The sequence below is a fragment of the Somniosus microcephalus genome, chromosome 8, assembly GCF_052327205.1.
Source record: "Somniosus microcephalus isolate GS21.2 chromosome 8, FLI_Smic_1.0, whole genome shotgun sequence".
Taxonomy (NCBI): Eukaryota; Metazoa; Chordata; class Chondrichthyes; order Squaliformes; family Somniosidae; genus Somniosus; species Somniosus microcephalus.
This window is the reverse complement of record NC_140994.1, coordinates 6,577,885-6,600,103: the sequence shown is the minus strand read 5'-3', so window position 1 is coordinate 6,600,103 and position 22,219 is coordinate 6,577,885. Positions and strand designations below refer to the sequence as shown.

The following is a 22,219-nucleotide window of genomic DNA, read 5'->3' as shown; positions in this document are numbered from 1 at the left end:
ACTCAATCCCGGCCTCCTCAACAAAAACTTGTATTCATATAGCGCCTTTAACGTAGTAAAATGCCCCAAGGCGCTTCACAGAAATGAATTAAACAAAATTTGACGTCGAGCCACATAAGGAGATATTTGGACAGGTGACCTAAAGCTGGGTCAAAGCGGTCGATTTTAAGGAGCGTCTTAAAGGAGGAGAGAGAGGAGAGGTTTAGGGAGGGAATTCCAGAGCTTGGGGCCCAGGCAGCTGAAGGCACGGCCGCCAATGGTGGAGTGAAGTGTGGTGTATGTAACCGTTCCACCTTTAAGAGAACTATTTTAAGAGATGCACTACTTTATCTTGGCTGCTGTATACTGTAATACCGGTATATAAGTGTTGTGTAATGATTTATTGGGTAGTTCAGCCCGGACCTTCGACTAGTAAAGACCTGTTAAAATTTACTCTTGTGGTCTGTGTAGTAATTCTCACTATAACACACAGACTTAACAGTGGCGACGAGTACGATCTTACCCTGCGGCAGAGATACATCCAAGGCAGTTTGACGGGCGTTGAGAGGAGGCATCCGCCCTCATCATCCTGCTGAGAAAAGACGCGGGTCTGAAGAGCAAAGGAAGAATCCTGACACGAAGCCTTCCATCAGCAACAGGCAGTGATCACCCCTTCTATCACGGTGGTGGGTAAGCCGATCAGCGACGAGCAGCAAGTCGGCCACGTTGGCTGTGAAGTAGGGGAGGGAAAAACGGAGGATATAAGGGCGGAGAACTTGACCACGGCCGGGGAAAAGAGCCGGTCAGAAGCCGGGGCCAGAGGCGCTGAGACTGGGGCAGCGTAAGGCACGGGAGCCGCGGTGAATGCAAACGCAGCAAGCGGGCTGGGAGACGCAACAGCGTCGAGAGAGAGCTCGACCGCGACCGGTGAAAAAGGCCGGGCAGCTACCGAGGCCGCGAGGCGCAGCGACCGGGACAGCGTAAGGCGCGGGAGAAAATTTAAAAAAAAACCGCGGAGAACTCAGCCGCAGCCGGGGGAAAGGACCGGACTGCAAGAGGGGCTGGGAGGCACGATTTGAGAACCGCTGGGGAGGGCGAACGCAGCAATACGGCAATCGCCATTACAGCCAGCGGGGGAGAAATGCAAACGCGGGAAGCCGCCATTTTCGTAGGCGGGGGAAGAAGACAAGCGCGGGAAACCGCCATTTTGAAAAAAAATAAATAAAAGAAAAATTTCTTTTTGTTTCTCAAGAAGATTGCGAGGGTGCCTAAGCGTGGTAACATCAACGATTTCGATCCCGATGTTGAAGATTAGGCCACGTATGTAGAACGCATAGAGATTTATTGTAAGGCAAATAAAATATCAGATGAAGATAAAGCACTAACCTTACTAAACTCAATGGGTGCGAAGACATACGGGCTATTGAAGCATCTTCTATCACCAGCTAAACCGGCGGATCAGGCTTTCGCTAAGATTGTTGCTGTCCTGAGAAATCATTTGAACCCCACACCGCTGATGTTAGCGGAACGATTTAAATTTTATGCGAGAACGCAACTGAAAGAGGAAAGCAACGCGGAGTATTTAATTGAACCGCGTAAGCTAGCGAAATACTGTCAGTTTGGGGAAGGACTGACAGAGGCACTGAGAGACAAATTCGTGTGTGGATTGTCGAAAGAAGGAACACAAAAGCGGCTACTTGAAGAGAATGATCTTACACTTGATAAGGCTGTCACTATTGCAGCATCGCACGAAGCCGCAGCGAGAGGCACTGCGGAAATGCAGCTGAAGGCAGCGGTACTCAGCGTAGATCAAATGGCTTTGGGTACAACGAAATGTTATCGTTGTGGAAAGACAACACACGATCAGAACCAATGCTGGTTTAAAAACCAGGAATGTAGAAAATGTGGCAAGCTTGGTCACATAGCTAAAGTATGCCGGTCAGGAAAGAAGACCAGCAACAAAAAGTCACCGCAGGAAAAGTGCAGAAAGGTACATAAGGTGGCTGAGAAGAGTTCGGATGAACAGAATTCAGATTCAGACTCCAACAGCAAGGAACTGGGTAGTCTGAGAATTCACAATGTGAGTAAGGAAGCTGACCTACAAACTATCTGGGTCACACTGCAGATAGCAGGAGTCCAAGTGAAGATGGAATTGGACACCGGATCGGCGTTGACGGTCATGAATAAGCAAGATTACAAAAGGTTATTCACACATATTCCCCTACGGGATACGGAGATAGTATTGCAGACATACACGGGGCAAAGAGTATACCCCATCGGAAAGATAAAAGTCAAGGTGATACACAAGGGCAAAGAACACCAAGGAATGGACTTATATGTACTACCTGAGGGAGGTCCACCACTTCTGGGACGGGAGTGGATCAGGAAAATAAATATGGACTGGCACTCCCTAAAAGCAATAACGGTAGATTCCGGAAAAAAAGATGTCAAACCTGAACGATTGTCCAGAATATTGGATGAGGCTAAAGAGGTGTTCCAACAGGGACTGGGAACACTGAGAGGAATTAAGGCAAAAATCAAGATTGCAGAACATGCAAACCCAAAATTTTTCAAAGCCAGACCGGTACCTTATGCGATATGACCTGGTGTGGAAGCTGAGCTGGAAGGGCTTGAACATTCAGGAGTACTGTCTAAGGTGGACTGGAGTGAGTGGGCCACGCCCATTGTTCCCGTCATGAAGCGTTCATCGAGTAACAAGCCAGGGGAACCGGGGAAGGTCCGCATCTGTGGAGACTTCAAGATCACAGTTAATCCGGTGCTTCACACGGTGCAATATCCGCTTCCGCGGATTGAGGATATCTTTGCTTCATTGTCTGGTGGGAAACACTTCACCAAGATAGACCTGGCGCAAGCGTACTTACAGATGGAAGTTGAGGAAGAGTCGCGCCAGTATCTCACAATCAACACGCACAGAGGCTTGTATTGATATAATAGACTGGTTTTTGGAGTGGCTTCAGCTCCAGCAATTTGGCAGAGGGCCATGGAGCAGGTATTACAGGGAATTCCAAGCACTCAATGTTACTTGGACGATATCCTGATTACAGGAGATGACGATGAGGAACACCTTGCAAATTTGAAACTGGTGCTCACCAGGTTGAAGGAATATGGCCTTCGAGTTAATCGCCAGAAATGTGAGTTCTTTCAGAAACGGATCTCGTACTGTGGTCATGTCATTGACCAGGAGGGGCTGCACAAGTCACCCGACAAGATCGAAGCTGTTGTGAAGGCTCCCGCTCCGGAAAATGTATCCCAGTTGAGGTCGTTCCTAGGGTTGATTAACTATTACCATAAGTTTCTGCCAAATCTATCCACGGTGCTGCACCCGCTGAATGCTCTTTTGCAGAAAGAAGTACCATGGAAGTGGAGCGAGGACTGTAAGAAGGCCTTTCACAAAAGCAAGGCATTGATCACCTCAGAGGAAGTGTTGGCTCACTTCAACCCAACGCTACCTATTCGTTTAGCTTGTGATGCTTCTCCTTATGGTATTGGAGCAGTACTCTCACACAAGTTGCCAAATGGCTCGGAAAGGCCAGTCACATTTGCATCCAGATCATTGACCTCCGCTGAGCGCAACTATGCTCAGATAGATAGGGAGGCTCTCAGCCTTGTGTGGGGAGTAAAGAAGTTTAATCATTACCTGCAGGGCAAGAAGTTTACACTGCTGACAGACCACCAGCCGTTGGTATCCATATTCAACCCTAAAAAGGGCATTTCCATTATGACAGCGCAAAGGCTACAGAGGTGGTCCCTTTTCCTAGGGGCACACCAATATGACATAGAATACAAAGGATCAAAACAGCATGGGAATGCTGACGGTTTATCGCGCCTACCGTTGCCAACGGTAGAAGAGGCGCCTACAGTGGACCCAGTGGAGATGTTCCACTCAACCATAGTGGAATGTCTACCAGTAACAAATTCTACCATTGAAAAGGAAACGAGAAATGACCCGACTCTCCCACGAGTCTACGATTTAACGGTGAAGGGATGGCCAGCACATGGCGAACCACTGTTGCCAGCATTCTTGCAAAGAAGAGAACAGCTGTCAGTGTGCCGAGGAACCTTGATGTGTGGATCCAGAGTGGTGATTCCACCCAAACTCCAGTATAAAGTGCTAAAGGAGCTTCACGAGGGGCATCTGGGTGGAGTGAAAATGAAGAGCCTAGCCAGAGCGTTTGTGTGGTGGCCAGGTATCGATGGAGACATCGAAGAAATGACCAAGAGCTGTCTAGGATACCAGAAGGTCCAAAACGCCCCACCACAAGCCCCTCTACATCCATGGGAGTGGCCCTCATCTCCATGGCAAAGGGTACATATCGACTTTGCTGGTCCATTTATGGATTCAATGTTCTTAATCGCGGTGGATGCACACTCCAAGTGGCCGGAGGTAATAAAGATGTCCTCCACCACCACGGAAAAAACCATCACAGTATTAAGGACCATATTTGCCAGGAATGGGCTGCCGGAACAGATTTGTTCTGATAATGGACCGCAATTTGTGTCCGAAGAATTCAGGAAGTTCTTAAAAAACAATGGGGTTAAGCACTACACGTCCGCCCCATACCATCCCGCCACCAATGGATTAGCTGAAAGGTTTGTCCAGACCTTCAAGAAGGCCATAAAGGCCATGGGTAATGAAGACATAAATCTACAACATAAGGTAGATAACTTCTTGTTTGCGTACAGGAATGCAACACATGCGGTCACAAACCAAACTCCCGCCATGATGTTTTTCAATAGAAGACTAAGATGCCGGCTGGATTTGATCAAGCCAAACATCAGAAGGGACGTAGAGAACCGGCAATTTCAAGGCATGAATGAAAGGCCAACTAGAACCTTCCAGATAGGTCAACAAGTTTTGGCCCGGGACTACCGTACCGAGAAATGGCAGCCTGGAACTATTTGCACACGACTAGGACCGCTGATGTATACCGTGGACATTGGTGAAAGCATAATAAGGCGCCATGCTGACCAGATCATAGAGTCATCCGAAAAGGGACAACCTACACCACAACTCTATACGCCTAATGATGAAGCAGAGATACCCATAGTATCTACCTCCGATCCGGTGATACGGGAACCAGATGAACCCGACACTGGCATTCAAGCCGAATCGACCTTGCCAAAAGAACCTACTACACCACCGAAAACTACTACACCACCGAGGCGTTATCCGGACCGAGTCAGGAAGCCTCCAGAGAGACTGAATCTGTGAACTGTTTTTACATGAAGTTGTGTATATATGTTATCATGTTATGTTTAATGGGGAATATATACTGTTAAGCTAAAAAGGGAGGATTGTGGTGTATGTAACCGTTCCACCTTTAAGAGAACTATTTTAAGATATGCACTACTTTATCTTGGCTGCTGTATACTGTAATACCGGTGGTGACCACACCGGTATATAAGTGCTGTGTAATGATTTATTGGGTAGTTCAGCCCTGACCTTCGACTAGTAAAGACCTATTAAAATTTACTCTTGTGGTCTGTGTAGTAATTCTCACTATAACACACAGACTTAACATGAAGGAAATCAGGTGCGCAAGAGGCCAGAATTCAAGGAGCGCAGAGATCTCGGTGGCGGGGTGTTGGGCGGGGGGGGGGAGGTTGTGGGGCTGAAGGAGATTACAGAGATAGGGAGGGGCGAAGCCAGGGAGGGATTTGAAAACAAGGATGGAATTTTGAAATCGAGGCGCTACTTAACTGGGAGCCAATGTAGGTCAGCGAGCACAGGGGGTGATGGGCGAACGGGACTGGGTGTGAGTTAGGACACGAAGCAGTGAGCACAGGGAGTGATGGGTGAATGGGACTGGGTGTGAGTTAGGACACGGGGCAGCGAGCACAGGGGGTGATGGGTGAACGGGACAGGGTGCGAGTTAGGACACGGGGCAGTGAGCACAGGGGGCGATGGGTGAACGGGACTGGGTGTGAGTTAGGACACGGGGCAGTGAGCACAGTGGGTGATGGGTGAACGGGACTGGGTGTGAGTTAGGACACGGGGCAGTGAGCACAGGGGGTGATGGGTGAACGGGACTGGGTGTGAGTTAGGACACAGGGCGGTGAGCACAGGGGGTGATGGGTGAACGGGACTCGGTGTGAGTTAGGACACGGGGCAGTGAGCACAGGGGGTGATGGGTGAACGGGACTGGGTGTGAGTTAGGACACGGGGCAGCGAGCACAGCGGGTGATGGGTGAACGGGACTGGGTGTGAGTTAGGACACGGGGCAGTGAGCACAGGGGGTGATGGGTGAACGGGACTCGGTGTGAGTTAGGACACGGGGCAGTGAGCACAGGGGGTGATGGGTGAACGGGACTGGGAGTGAGTTAGGACACGGGGCAGTGAGCACAGGGGGCGATGGGTGAACGGGACTTGGTGCGAGTTAGGACACGGGGCAGCGAGCACAGGGGGTGATGGGTGAAGGGGACTGGGTGTGAGTTAGGACACGGGGCAGTGAGCACAGGGGGTGATGGGTGAACGGGACAGGGTGCGAGTTAGGACACGGGGCAGTGAGCACAGGGGGCGATGGGTGAACGGGACTTGGTGCGAGTTAGGACACGGGGCAGCGAGCACAGGGGGTGATGGGTGAAGGGGACTGGGTGTGAGTTAGGACACGGGGCAGTGAGCACAGGGGGTGATGGGTGAACGGGACTGGGTGTGAGTTAGGACACGGGGCAGTGAGCACAGTGGGTGATGGGTGAACAGGACTGGGTGTGAGTTAGGACACGGGGCAGTGAGCACAGGGGGTGATGGGTGAACGGGACTGGGTGTGAGTTAGGACACGGGGCGGTGAGCACAGGGGGTGATGGGTGAACGGGACTCGGTGTGAGTTAGGACACGGGGCAGTGAGCACAGGGGGTGATGGGTGAACGGGACTGGGTGTGAGTTAGGACACGGGGCAGCGAGCACAGCGGGTGATGGGTGAACGGGACTGGGTGTGAGTTAGGACACGGGGCAGTGAGCACAGGGGGTGATGGGTGAACGGGACTGGGTGTGAGTTAGGACACGGGACAGTGAGCACAGGGGGTGATGGGTGAACGGGACTGGGTGTGAGTTAGGACACGGGACAGTGAGCACAGGGGGTGATGGGTGAACGGGACTGGGTGTGAGTTAGGACACGGGGCAGTGAGCACAGGGGGTGATGGGTGAACGGGACTGGGTGTGAGTTAGGACACGGGACAGTGAGCACAGGGGGTGATGGGTGAACGGGACCGGGTGTGAGTTAGGACACGGGGCAGTGAGCACAGGGGGTGATGGGTGAACGGGACTGGGTGTGAGTTAGGACACGGGACAGTGAGCACAGGGGGTGATGGGTGAACGGGACTGGGAGTGAGTTAGGACACGGGGCAGTGAGCACAGGGGGTGATGGGTGAACGGGACTGGGAGTGAGTTAGGACACGGGGCAGCAGAGTTTTGGATGAGTTGAAGTTTACGGAGGGGGGAAGATGGGAGGTTGGCCCGGAGAGTGTTTGGAATAGTCGAGTCCGGTGGTGACAAAGGCAGGGATGAGGGTTTCAGCAGCAGAGGAGCGGAGGCGGGGCGGAGACGGGCGATTCCTTCGATACTTACTGACCAAACTTTGCCACCAGCAGCCCGACGAGCAGCGAGCCAAACATCCCACCGACGGCAAACACTGAGACAGTGGCCGAGTAAAGCAGCACCAAGCGATCGGCGGACACGGACTGGTTGTATCGCTCCAAGATGGTGTCATTGTAGAAATCTTTAATATACTGGGAATAAACAGTTCAACAGTAACTTTCAAAAGGGCATTTGATAAATACTTGAAAAGGAAACATTTGCAGGGCTATGGGGAAAGAGCAGGGGGAGTGGGACTAATTGGAGAGCTCGTTCAAAGAGCCGGCACAGACAGGATGGGCCGAATGGCCTCCTTCTGTGCTGTGTGATTCTATAATTCTCTCCAAGTAGACAGATTCAGGTGGGAGATTCTCTAGGTGAGGGACTAAAGCTCTGCTCCCTCGGACAAAGCTCGCTGCTTTTTCCCGACATTCCGAGCGTTTTGAAAGAAAGACTTGCATTTATATAGCACCTTTTACGACCACTGGACGTCTCAAAGTGTTTTACAGTACTTTTTTGGAAGTGTAGTCACTGTTGTAATGTGGGAAACGCGGCAGCCAATTTGCGCACAGCAAGCTCCCACAAACAGCAATGTGATAATGACCAGATAATCTGTTTTTAGTGATGTTGGTTGAGGGATAAATATTGGCCCCAGGACACCGGGGAGAACTCCCCTGCTCTCCTTCGAAATAGAGCCGAGGATCTTTAATGTCTACCTGAGAGAGCAGACGGGGCCTCGGTTTAACATCTCATCTGAAAGACGGCACCCCGGACAGTGCAGCACTCCCTCAGCACTGCATTTGGAGAGTCAGCCTAGATTTTTGTGCTCAAGTGTCTGGAGCGGGACTTGAACCCACAACCTTCTGACTCGAAGCCACTGAGCCACGGCTGACAAGTTACCCCCACACTCCCCGCTTGTCCCCTCATCCCTCGCCCTCCAGTGACTAGACTTGGAAAGTCCTTCATTGACTGTAAAGCGCTTTGGGACATCCTGAGGTCGTGAAAGTCACTGTAAAACCGCAAGTTCTTTCTCTCTTTGTCCTTTGCCCCCTCTGACTGCGGCTTTGTGCTGGGAGAGTTGAACCTCAAACCCCGAGAATAAATAAAAAGCACTTACGTTACACATCTTTAACCAGCTGTGTTCATTGGCCTGTCAGTCCCAGGATTCCAGTCACTCAGGGACGGACAGGCTTCACACAACAACTGCCACCGCCATTTCTGTTCATCCACACAGCCCTCGGTCTGCTCCGAAACTAGAAACTCACCCAGTGTGTCTCTGAAAACATTAACCGACCTACACCGCGTACCCACGACACACCGCGTACCCACGGCACACCGCGTACCCACGGCACACCGCGTACCCACGGCACACCGCGTAACCACGACACACCATGTACCCACGGCACACCGCGTACCCACGGCACACCGCGTACCCACGGCACACCGCGTACCCACGACACACCGCGTACCCACGACACACCGCGCACCCACGACACACCGCGTACCCACGGCACACCGCGTACCCACTGCACACCGCGTACCCACGGCACACCGCGTAACCACGACACACCGCGTACCCATGACACACCGCGTACCCACGGCACACTGCGTACCCACGACACACCACGTACCCACTGCACACCGCGTACCCACTGCACACCGCGTACCCACGGCACACTGCGTACCCACAGCACACCATGTACCCACGGCACACCGCATACCCACGGCACACCGCGTACCCACGGCACACCGCGTACCCACGGCACACCGCGTACCCATGGCACACCGCGTACCCACGATACTCCGTGTACCCACGGCACACCGCGTACCCATGGCACACCGCATACCCACGGCACACCCGCGTACCCATGGCATACCACGCACCCACGGCACACCACGTACCCACGGCACACCCGCATACCCATGGCACACCGCGCACCCACGGCACACCGCGTACCCACGGCACACCCGCGTACCCATGGCATACTGCGCACCCACGGCACACCACGTACCCACGGCACACCGCGTACCCATGGCACACCGCGTACCCACGGCACACCGCATACCCACGGCACACCACGTACCCACGGCACACCTCATACCTGTAATAGAGCCACCTGGTGGACTACTGATGTATATAATAATAATAAAGCCATATGCAGTACACTTCTTACCGGAAGCCATGTTGTGCTGTTGTATATATATGCTGTGTCTCAAGATATCACAGTACCCACTGCACACCTTGTAGCTACAACACACCTTGTACCTGGCTGGCACAGGACACTGGGATCCAGGCCCACGACATTATCTTACCTCTGCTGGTGAGTTCACCACAGCCAGGTTGTAGCCGTAAGCCATGGAGGAACCGAAGGAGGTAAGGATGGCCACAGCCATGAGAGGCCACGTCAGGTGCTGCGTGAGGGGAAATGACACAGGAACACGGTTAAAACAACACGCTGAATATCTGAGATAAATATAGAAAATTCTGGAAACACCCAGCACGCTGCCAGATTCCGCAATGGAAAAAGAGATCTTTGAGTTTTGAGTGCAGACTCCCCGTCTGTGGTTCTGAGGAACAGCAATGAAACATTAATACGACAGCAAAATACCGCGGATGCTGGAAATCTGAAATAACAGAAAACGCTGGAAAAACTCAGCAGGCCAGGCAACATCCGTGGAGAGAGAAACAGAGTTAACGTTTCAGGTCGAAACCCTTCGTCAGGACTGAGAAAAAAAGGCAGGAAAAGGGATAGATTTTATAGCAAGTGGAGGCTGGGAAAAGGGGGAGGGGATGAAAGAACTAAAGGGAAGGTCAGCGACAGGATAGAAAGCGGGAGAGAGTGAGAGACATTCAAGGAACAGAGGATGGCTCTGGATGAAGTGTGAGTGGCCCGGGCAGAATGAAGGACAGCTGCCAGGTGGGAGGGAAGAAAAAAGCCCAGACGAAAGTGCGGATTAAGAGAGAAAAAAAATATGTATGTATATATCATGTGATCGGGGCCGAGGTTATAATCTGAAATTGTTGAACTCTATGTTGAGTCCAGAGGGCTGTAGAGCACCCAAACGCAGATTGGGCGACCGCTTTGCGGAACACCTCCGTTCAGTCCGTACGGGTGACCCTGAGCTTCCGGTCGCCTGTCACTTTAATTCACCGCTTCACTCCCACTCTGATCTCTCTGTCCTCGGCCTATTGCATTGTTCCAATGAAGCTCAACGTAAGCTCGAGGAACAGCACCTCATCTTTCGATTGGGCACTTTACAGCCTGCCGGACTCAACATTGAGTTCAACAATTTCAGATAATTATCCCTGCCCCCATTTTTCATGCAGTATGATTTTTGCCATTCCCATTTGCAACATTTTATCTTTCCTGCCTCTTACAAAAGTACAGGATGTTCTTTCTATTTCTTCCTCCCCTCCTAAACCCCACCGCCCCCCCGTCTCTGCACCTGCTTAATATCTGTTACATCTCCAGCTTTTTCCAGTTCTGATGAAGGGTCCCAGACCTGAAACGTTAACTCTGTTTCTCTCTCCACGGATGCTGCCTGGCCTGCTGAGTGTTTCCAGCATTTTCTGTTGTTATTTCAGATTTCCAGCATCCGCAGTATTTTACAATTATACCTAATTTAACCTGTTTGGTCTCTTTTCAGATTCTGCCGGACTCAGAGTATTTTCTGGAAAATCTATAATATAGGTGTCAGCCGTGTCTCAGTCTCTGACTCAGAAGGTTGTGGATTCAAGTCCCACTCCAAAGACATGAGCACAACAATCTAGGCTGACACTCCCAGTGCAGTGCTGAGGGAGTGCTGCACTGTCAGAGGAGCATAGAAACATAGAATGTAGGAGCAGGAGTAGGCCATTCGGCCCCTCCAGCCTGCTCCGTCATTCAATGCGATCATGGCTGATCATCCAAATTCAGTACCCGGTCCCTGCTTTCTCCCCATACCCCTTGATCCCTTTAGCCTTAAGAAATATATCCAACTCCTTCTTGAATATATTTAATGTATTGACCTCTACTGCCTTCTGTGGTAGAGAATTCCACTGGTTCACCACTCTCTGGGTGAAGAAATTCCTCCTCATTTCTGTCCTAAATGGCTTACCCCTTATCCTTAGACAGTGACCCCTGGTTCTGGACTCCCCGACCATCGGGAACATCCTTCCTGCATCTAGTCTGTCCAGTCCTGTCAGAATTTTATAAGTTTCAATGAGATCCCCTCTCATTCTTCTAAACTCCAACGAGTACAAGCCCAATCGTCCCAATCACTCCTCATATGTCATTCCTGCCATCCCAGGTATCAGCCTGGTGAATCTTCGCTGAACTCCTTCCATGGCAAGAACATCCTTCCTCAGATAAGGCGATCAAAACTGCACACAATACTCAAGATGTGGTCTCACCAAGGCCCTGTGCAACTGCAGCAAGACATCCTTGTTCCTGTACTCAAACCCTCTCGCTACGAAGGCCAACATACCATTTGCCTTCTTAATCGCCTGCTGCACCTACATGCTTACCTTCAGCGACTAGTGCACAAGAACACCCAGGTCTCGTTGCACTTCCCCTTCTCCCAATCTATTGCCATTCAGATAATAATCTGCCTTCCTGTTTTTGCCACCAAAGTGGATAACCTCACATTTATCCACGTTATATTGCATCTGCCATGCTTCTGCCCAATCACCCAACCTGTCCAAATCATCCTGGAGTTTCTCGGCATCCTCCTCACAGCACACACGCCCACCCAGCTTTGTGTCGTCTGCAAATTTGGAGATATTGGGGGAAAAATTCGGTATCACCCCGTTTGGGGCGCTAGTACTGGCAGTGCGCAAAGTTTAGCACCAGGCGCGATTGATCGCCACCTCGAGCGATATTGGGTTGTAGCGCCCCTGAAGGTGATTGCGGCGCTAAATCAGGCGCTGCATGGTAGTCTTAAGACGCTAACTCGGCGGCGCAACGCAATTTCCCCGCGGGCGGGCGCAGCGCAGGTGCTGTCAATAATCGATTGGACCTAGACACGCTGGCGCCGGTCAGCCCTTAAAGGGGCGGATCGATTCTCATCTGCAGCCTCACTCTGCGCCTTGTAGGCCTCAAACTTGATGGCAACCTACCTGTGGCGGCCAAAACTTCAAGGACATGGAGAGGGTCAGGGAGAGGGCACAGCGCTTCAGCGAGGGGGCATTGGATGCTCTGGTTGGCGCGGTGGAGCGCCGGCGATCTGTGCTGTACCCGGAGACTGGCAGGAGGCCTCAACACACCGAATACTGCAGAGCTTGGAGCAAGGTTTCCCAAAGAGTCACCTCCAGCAGCATGGTGCCCAGGACTCCTGTACAATGCAGGAAGAAGTTCAACGACCTCACTCGGGTCGGCAGGGTGAGTGCCTTTTTCAGATTTATCTTCATCCCTCCATCTGGACCTGACTTTATGGCCAGAGGGTGCGCGAAGTCCCAATGGCCAGCTGGCATCCAGCACCCATGGCCCTTTCTGGAAACACACACGCATATTCAGCTCAGGGCATAATGTAAGGGCTATTCTACCATGGGAGGCATGTGATGTCAGCTCAGGGCAGCATGTTTCATCACACCCCGTCCGTTCTCCTGCAGGCCAAGCTGGCGAGGAACCGCAGGCAGCAGCTTCGTACCGGAGGAGGCCGGCCTCACCTGCAGACCTTTACAGACCTGGAGCAGCGAGTCCACCAGATCGTTACAAGCCGAATGAGTGGTCCCGTCGCCTCTGGAGCTGTCGACCCCATTGTGCACAGCGATGGTAAGGTCATCACCACCTTGAACTGTCTCCTTCCACTTGTTCCCCCCACCAGCATGCTTTTTCACTCTGGACCCATGTCAGAGCATTGCAGCACTCTTGCATCCCTTGCTGCCACCCGTCCTTTCGCTAAAGCCACTCTTCAACCTCCCTGCTTTCAGATGCTGCATCACCAGCTCGGGAGCCAGGCCCTCAAGCTGCCACTGCCACTGACTCCGGAGGCGACGAGCAGGAGGAAGCCGGACCATCCCTGCCACCCTCAGGTGAGCCAGCCCCTCTGCAGATTGGGGAGACTACTTCCCTGGAGGGGAGCAGGGGGGAATGCTCTGAGGAGGATCCAGCTCCAGGAACCAGCGGCCTGCAGCAACGCGAGGGGGGTAGGGAAGCTCGGGGGCACGACGTCTCCCCGGAGGGTGAGTCGGGCCCCGAGTGCTGCTGCACAGAGCGCAGAAGAGGTGCGTGCCCTCTCTGAAATGAGCGCCCAGGCTGGGCTGAGGCACACTGAGCTCATGGCTGCAGTGGCAAGGATGCCTGAATCCATCGAGACACTGGCAAGGAGTGTCCAAGACTTCGGCGCAGCACAGGCCCGGAGTGCGCAGGACTTCGGGACAGCACTGGCAAGGAGTGCGCAGGACTTCGGGACAGCACTGGAAAGGATTGTCCAGGGCTTCACCGAAGCACTGGCACCTGCCACGCAAGTGCTGAGTGCTGCCACGCAGTCACTCGCTGGCCTCATGCAGAAGCAGATTGAGGCCACGCGAGCACTGACTGCTGCCACCCTTGCTGGATCGGAAGGATTACCCGGGGCCTTTGCAGCACCACAGCAGGCCAGCAATCTGTGGACCAGCCGATTGCTGTGCATGCTGCGGTGCTGCCCCGTCAGAGTGCCAGTGTGTCGGCCGACCAGGGAGCTGCTGTCCGCTCTCAGGATGACAGCATTCCTGATGCCACCACTGGCACGTCTCCACTGCAGCTGCCACCACCTGTAGGACAGACTGCTTCCACCCATGCAGAGTTGGAGCAGTCAGCAGCCGGGCCCTCCAAGCCCAGAGCTTGTCCAGGCCGTCCCTCAGGGGCATCTGCGCTTTCGGACAGTCAGCAGGCCTCCCCCAGCCTTGCTGCAGCCACTGGGGTCCCATTACGGAGGAGCTGCAGGGAGGGAAGGGGCCAATCTCGCAAGCGAAGCAGATCACCATCGAGGTGGAGAAAGTAGAAGGTGCTGCTGATACCTGTTATTTGTAGACTTTAAGGCCGAGGATGCTGGTCTGAATGTTAGTGATGTTTTGGGCAGTCTCCCGGGTGTGCGAGCCGCTTATGTGGCAGTCTGTTTGTTTAGCTTTTTGTTGCCATTGCTTTGTCATGCGGGAAGGAAGCACATTTTGTAAAATAAACAACTTTCTTTATTTACAATGGCCACGTCTGCTCTTTACATACATTTTGCCCTTCACAGGCTTTGGGGTATCAGAACGGTTCCATTCCTGTTCTTGGAATGGCAGCAAACATTCCCTGAGAGGGGCCTAGAAGCGACTTCTGATAAGCCTCTGACGGACGGCCCTTCCAGTTTGTGCCTCCCTCCCGTCTTGGTACTCCTCCTCCTCCTCCTCCTCCTCTGCTGGTGCTTCAATGTCTGGTGGCATTGGCTGGGTCCTGAGGATTGCGAGGTTATGCAGCATGCAACACACAACCACGAAGTGGGAGACTCGCTCAGGTGAGTACTGAAGCGCACCTCCGGAATGGTCCAGACAACGGAACCGTTGCTTCAGCACGCCGATTGTGTGCTCAATAATGTTCCTGGTCACCTGATGGCTCACATTGTAGCGTTCTTCAGCAGGGGTGCTGGGCGAACGGAGCAGGGTCATCAGCCACGGGCACAGAGCATAGCCCTTGTCCCCAAGAAGCCAGCCTCCTGGGTGAGCCGGGGCCTCGAAAAGGTCTGCCACAGAGGTCTGGCACAAGATGAAGGCGTCGTGGTTGCTGCCTGGAAACTGGGCATTCACAGCGAGGATCAGCTGCCGGTGGTCACAGACCAGCTGTACATTCAAGGAATGGAACCCCTTGCGGTTGCGGAACTCCTCCGCATTCTCTACAGGCACCCGCAAAGCCACATGCGTGCAGTCAATGGCGCCCTGCACCATGGGGAAGTCCGCTATTCTTGCGACGCCCTCTGCGCGCTCCCTCTGCTTGTCCGGGGTCATTGGGAAGGAGATGTAATGCCGCCTCCTTTTAAAGAGGGCATCAGTCACTTGACGGATGCAGCAATGCACCGCGAACTGCGAGATGTTGGCTATGTCCCCAGTTGCGGCCTGAAAGGAGCCGCTTGCATAGAAGTTAAGGGCAACAGTGATCTTCACAGCCACCGACAGAGATGTCCTGCACCTTAGCTGAGGCTGCAGCTCTGGCTGAAGCAGGTGGCACAGCTCAGTCACCACCTCCCTACTAAAGCGAAGCCTTCGGAAACACTGCTCCTCCGACATGTTCAAATATGAAAATTGCTGTCGGAAAACCCTGGCAGCGTAAGGTCTCGTGTGGCGACGTCTGTTGGCCCTCCTCCGTCTGGCCATGCCTGCCCCTCTATCCCTGCGTCTCTGTGCCCTGTCAAGATGATTCAGCAGCAGGACGTTCCCATCCAATGCAGCCCCCATATTAAGTGCGCACAGAAAGTTTTGCTGTTTGAGATGCTCACCAGCAGCAAGGTGATGGTCAGAAGGCTGAAGTTCTTCTGCCAGCGCTGGCTCAATGTTGAAATGGCTCTCCGTCTGCAGCTGAGCAACTCTCTGTATCTCTCTAAGAAGTTATGGTCCAAAAATGGCTGCCGCTTTTATACCACACCAGTCCCCTTTAAAGAACGCTCCTCCAGCCCGACAGCGACTGGGAAACGTTCCAGGTAAGCGGTCCTTATTAGCGCCAGGCGGAACGGAGGGGGGCGCCACTGAATTTGCGGTCCGGGGCGCTCCAAAGGCGTTGCACACTGAAATGACGTCATGATCTGCGTGCGCCGGCGAGCGGGCGCTACGGTTTAGCACCGGCGCAAAATGTCCGCTCAATATGGGGAGAGGCGCAGGGTTCGCTGCGCCCGGGCGCTAGTTGGTTAGCGCCCCACTTGTCGGCCTCTTTAGGCGCTAACGGGTGGTGCAAACAACTGAATTTTTCCCCCATTACATCTAGTTCCCTTGTCTAGATCATTATATTGTGAATAGCTGGGGTCCAAGGACCGATCCCTGCGGTACCCCACTAGTCACTGCCTGCCACTCGGAAAAAGACCCGTTTATTCCAACTCTTTGCTTTCTGTCTGCCAACCAGTTCTCTATCCAAGTCAATACCTTGCCCCCAATCCCATGTGCCTTAACTTTACACGCTAATCTCTTACGCGGGACCTTATCGAAAGCCTTCTGAAAGTCCAAATACTCCACATCCACTGGTTCTCCCTTATCTATTTTACCAGTTACATCCTCAAAAAATTCCAGTAGATTAGTCAAGCATGATTTACCTTTTGTAAATCCATGTTGACTTTGTCCGATCCTGTCACTGTTTTCCAAGTGCTCTGCTATTACATCTTTTATAATGGACTCTAGCATTTTCCCCACTAACGATGTCAGGCTTACCGGTCTGTAATTCCCCATTTTCTCTCTACCACCTTTTTTGAATAGTGGGGTAACATTAGCTACCCTCCAATCCATGGGTACTGTTCCAGATTCCATCGAATGTTGGAAGATGATCAGCAATGCATCTACTATTTCTAGGGCCACTTCCTTAAGTACCCTAGGATGTAGATTATCAGGCCCTGGGGATTTATCGGCCTTCAATCCCATCAATTTCCCTAACACCATTTCCCTACAAATACTGATTTCTTTCAGTTCCTCCCTTTCATCAGACCCTATGTTCCCCGACATCTCTGGGAGGTTATTTGTGTCCTCCTTTGTGAAGACAGAACCAAAATATGTATTTAATTGGTCTGCCATTTCTTTGTTCCCCATTATAAATTACCCTGATTCTGACTGCAAGGGACCTACACTTGACTTCACCAATCTTTTTCTCTTCACATATCTATAAAAGCTTTTACAGTCAGTTTTTATGTTCCCTGCAAGCTTACTCTCATATTCTATTTTCCCTTTCTTAATTAATCCCTTTGTCCTCCTTTGTTGAATCCTAAACTGCTCCCAATCCTCAGGTTTACTGCTTTTTCTAGCCAATTTATATGTCCTCTCCTTGGATCTTATGCTATCCCTAATTTCCCTTGTTAGCCACGGTTGAGTCACCTTTTTTGTTTTATTTTTATGCCAAACTGGGATGAACAAATTCTGTAGTTCATCCATGCAGTATTTGAATGTTTGCCATTGCCTATCCACCGTCAACCCTTTGAGTGACATTCCCTAATCAATCCTACCCAACTCGCGCCTCAGTTAAATTCAGGACCCTCGTCTCTGAGTCAACCACTTCATTCTCCATCTTAATGAAGAATTCGATCATATTATGATCGCTCCGACCCAAGGGGCCTCGTCCAACAATAGTAGTACTGAGGGAGCACTGCACTGTCGGAGGGTCAGTACTGAGGGAGTGCTGCACTGTTGGAGGGGCAGTACTGAGGGAGCGCTGCACTGTTGGAGGGGCAGTACTGAGGGAGCACTGCACTGTCGGAGGGTCAGTACTGAGGTAGTGCTGCACTGTCGGAGGGGCAGTACTGAGGGAGCGCTGCACTGTCGGAGGAGCAGTACTGAGGGAGCACTGCACTGTCGGAGGGGCAGTACTGAGGGAGTGCTGCACTGTCGGAGGGGCAGTACTGAGGGAGCGCTGCACTGTCGGAGGGGCAGTACTGAGGGAGCGCTGCACTGTCGGAGGAGCAGTACTGAGGGAGCGCCGCACTGTCGGAGGGTCAGTACTGAGGGTGCGCTGCACTGTCAGAGGGGCAGTACTAAGGGTGCGCTGCACTGTCAGAGGGGCAGTACTGAGGGAGTGCTGCACTGTCAGAGGTGCCGTTTTTCAGATGAGACGTTAAGTCGTGGCCCCATCTGCTCTCTCAGGTGGATGTAAAAGATCCTGTGGCACTATTTTGAAGAAGAGCAGGGGAGTTCTCCCCGGTGCCCTGGCCAATATTTATCCCTCAACCAACATCATTAAAACAGATTATCCGGTCATTATCACATTGCTGTTTGTGGGAGCTTGCTGTGTGCAAATTGGCTGCCGCGTTTCCTACATTACAACAGTGACCACACTTCAAAAAGTACTTCATTGGTTGTAAAGTGTTTGGGACGTCCTGAGGTTGCGATGCCTGTCATGGTTGAATAACACGCCACCACAGGAAGATTGGGTGGTGGGGTGAGGGGCTGGCGAGTGATTCAATGCCTGTGGGCCCTGCACCCAGCCAGAGGAGTCGGCAGTTTCGGGATTGGGGTCGGGTTTGGTGCCGGGGGTAAATGGACAGCCATTCACGGTGAGACTATAGGTCAGAGCCGGGGCAGGGGGAGAGTTCCTGGTCACTGGGAGCCTCTGTACAGAGAGGGCAGGGAGGGCTCCGCCAAGCACTGCTAGTAAAGTACAATATAGTCACCTCGTGTTGTGTACTTTATGACCCTGTTTCAACCTCTGGACCATGTCACAGCAAAGTCCGTAACTCCCTTTTACTTCTTCATTACTCTATACAGAATGTATCCCCTCAACAGCTATTACACAACACACACACACATCATTTTTACTACCCCAGGAACATGCGGTCGGCTGAAGTAAATCGTCAAGCTGGAGGAACTGGGAGACAGCGGGAAGAGGAAAAGACACAGTGAAGGGGTAGCAGGAGAGGAAGAGAAAAATAAATAAACACAGAGAGGGGGAGAGAGAAAAGCAGAGAGAGAAAGAGAGAAATAGGGAGCGAAACAGTGAGATAAAGAGAGAGAGAGACACACACAGAAAGCTGGAGGGGAAGAGCGAGAGAAAGAGAAATAAAGAGAGGGAGTGAGAGAGGGGTGCATAGCAAGAGAGAGAGAAATGGGGAGAGAATCTGAGCGAGGGAGAAAAGGAAAGAAAGACACAAGTGAAAAAGAGAAAGAATGAAGGTGTAAAAAGAGAGACAGAACAACAGAAAAGAAAAGAACTGAACTGAGGTATAAAGGGAAAAGACCAGAGTGTCAATCTCGAGCTGGAAGGAGAAAGATCAGAACCCAAAGTCTGTCTGGATTTAGAGTTCCGGTGTTAGTGACACATCCATTCACTTGCAAAACTCACTCGCACTCTCGCACAAGAGCATTGAGAGCAACTTTACTGCAGGTTTAAAATCCACCCGCATCAAACCAGGAGAGTTCCGAATACTGCGGGGCTGAGAGACATGAAATCTGGGTTGCACAGGGCGCCTGAGCGAGAGCTGGAACTCAAACCAGACTGTGCACATGTGGGTGAGTATGAGAGTGTGTGAGTGTGCCTGAGTGTGGGTGAGTGTGAGAGTGTGTCTGAGTGTGGGTGAGTGTGAGAGTGTGTCTGAGTGTGGGTGAGTGTGAGAGTGTGTCTGAGTGTGGGTGAGTGTGAGAGTGTGTCTGAGTGTGGGTGAGTGTGAGAGTGAGTGTGAGAGTGTGAGAGTGTGAGAGTGAGTGTGAGTGAGTGTGTGAGTGTGCCTGAGTGTGGGTGAGTGTAGGTGTGAGTGTGTGTGTGGGGGTGAGTGTATGTGTGTGTTAGTATGCGTGTGTGCATGTGTGAGAGTCTGAGTGTGAGTGTGTGATTATGTGTGTGTGTGAGAGTGTGAGAGTGTGTGAGTGTGAGTGTGAGTGAGGGTGTGTGTGAGTGTGAGTGTGAGTGAGGGTGTGTGTGAGTGTGAGTGTGAGTGTCAGTGTGTGTGCGAGTGAGTGTGTGATTATGTGTGTGTGTCAGTGTCTGTGAGTGTGAGTGTATGTGTAGGTGTGGGTGTGTGAGTGTGAGTGTGAGAGTGTGAGTGTGGGTGTGCGAGTGAGAGTGTTGGTGTGTGAGTGTGTGTGTAAGTGTGAGTGTGGTTGGGTGATTGTGGGTGTGTGAGTGTGAGTGTGTGTGTAAGTGTGAGTGTGGGTGTGTGAGTGAGAGTGTGAGTGTGAATGAGGGTGCGTGTGTGTGTGTGTGTGAATGTGTGAGAGTGAGTGTGTGTGTGAGTATGTGTGAGGGTGCATGTGTGTGAGTGCGTGTGTGTGAGTGTGCGTGTGAGTGTGTGGAAGTGTCTGAGTGTGAGTGTGAGTGTCAGTGTGTGTGCGAGTGAGTGTGTGATTATGTGCGTGAGTGTCAGTATCTGTGAGTGTGAGTGTACATGTAGGTGTGTGAGTGTGTGAGTGTGAGTGTGGTTGTGGGTGTGAGTGTGAGTGTGAGTGTGGGTGTGGTTGCGAGTGTGAGTGTGAGTGTGAGTGTGGTTGTGAGTGTGGCTGTGAGTGTAAGTGTGAGAGTGTGAGTGTGAGTGTGAGTGTGGGTGTGAGTGTGAGTGTGGGTGTGAGTGTGAGTGTGAGTGAGGGAGCGTGTGTGTGAGGGTGCATGTGTGTGAGTGTGCATGTGTGTGCATGTGAGTGCGTGAGTGTCTGAGTGTGAGTGTGAGTGTCAGTGTGTGTGTGAGTGAGTGTGTGATTATGTGTGTGAGTGTCAGTGTCTGTGAGTGTGAGTGTACATGTAGGTGTGCGAGTGTATGAGAGTGAGTGTGGGTGTGAGTGGTGAGTGTGAGTGTAGGTGTGAGTGTGGGTGTGGGTGTGGGTGTGGGTGTGGTTGTGACTGTGAGTGTGAGTGAGTGTGTGGTTGTGAGTGTGAGTGTGTGAGTGTGAGTGTGAGTGTGGGTGTGAGTATGAGTGTGTGAGTGTGAATGTGAGTGTGTGTGAGTGTGAGTGTGGTTGGGTGATTGTGGGTGTGTGAGTGTGAGTGTGTGTGTAAGTGTGAGTGTGAGTGTGGGTGAGTATGAGTGTGTGAGTGTGAGTGTGGTTGTGAGTGTGGGTGTGTGAGTGTGAGTGTGAGTGTGGTTGTGAGTGTGGTTGTGAGTGTGAGTGTGAGAGCCTGAGTGTGGTTGTGAGTGTGGGTGTGTGAGTGTGAGTGTGCTTGTGAGTGTGAGTATAGGTGTGAGTGTGAGTGTGGGTGTGGGTGTGGTTGCGAGTGTGAGTGTGAGTGTGAGTGAGTGCGAGTGTGGGTGTGGTTGTGAGTGTGGGTGTGGGTGTGAGTGTAAGTGTGAGTGTGGTTGTGAGTGTGAGTGTGAGTGTGTAATTATGTGTGTGTGTGAGTGTGCGTGTGTGTGTGTGAGTGTGTGTGAGGGTGTGTGAGTGTGAGTGTGTGTGCGTGGGTGCGAGTGTGAGTGTGGCTGTGTGTGAGTGTGAGTGTGTGTGAGTGTGAGTGTGGGTGTGAGAGTGAGAGTGTTGGTGTGTGAGTGTGTGTGTAAGTGTGTGTGGTTGGGTGATTGTGGGCGTGTGAGTGTGAGTGTGTGTGTAAGTGTGAGTATGAGTGTGTGCTTGTGGGTGTGAGTGCGAGTGCGAGTGCGAGTGCGGGTGTGAGTGTGAGTGTGGGTGTGAGTGTGGGTGTGGTTGTGAGTGTGAGTGCGAGTGCGAGTGTGGGTGCGGTTGTGAGTGTGAGTGTGAGTGTGAGTATGGTTGTGAGTGTGAGTGTGAGTGCGAGTGTGAGTGCGGGTGCGGGTGTGAGTGTGAGTGTGAGTGTGAGTATGAGTGTGAGTGTGAGTGTGGGTGTGAGTGCGAGAGCGGGTGTGAGTGTGAGTGTGGGTGTGAGTGCGGGTGTGGGTGCGGATGTGAGTGCGGGTGTGAGTGCGAGTGTGGGTGCGGGTGTGAGTGTGGGTGTGAGTGTGGGTGTGAGTGTGAGTGCGAGTGCGGGTGTGAGTGTGGGTGTGGTTGTGAGTGTGGGTGTGAGTGTGGGTGTGGTTGTGAGTGTGAGAGCGAGTGCGGGTGCGGGTGTGGTTGTGAGTGTGGGTGTGAGT

The 22,219-nt window shown here is 52.2% G+C and overlaps 1 protein-coding gene across 1 annotated transcript in view; it reads right to left on the bottom strand.

Annotated features, from left to right (window-relative positions):
* The window catches only part of slc2a15a (solute carrier family 2 member 15a), a 178,183-nt gene that overhangs the window by 78,046 nt on the left and 77,918 nt on the right, over positions 1–22,219 (bottom strand). The window contains exons 2-3 of the mRNA XM_085994156.1: positions 9,884–9,982; positions 7,565–7,725 (exon numbers count right to left, since the gene is read on the bottom strand). Coding sequence (XP_085850282.1) covers positions 7,565–7,725; positions 9,884–9,982 — 260 coding nt within the window. The remainder of the gene's footprint in view (positions 1–7,564; positions 7,726–9,883; positions 9,983–22,219) is intronic.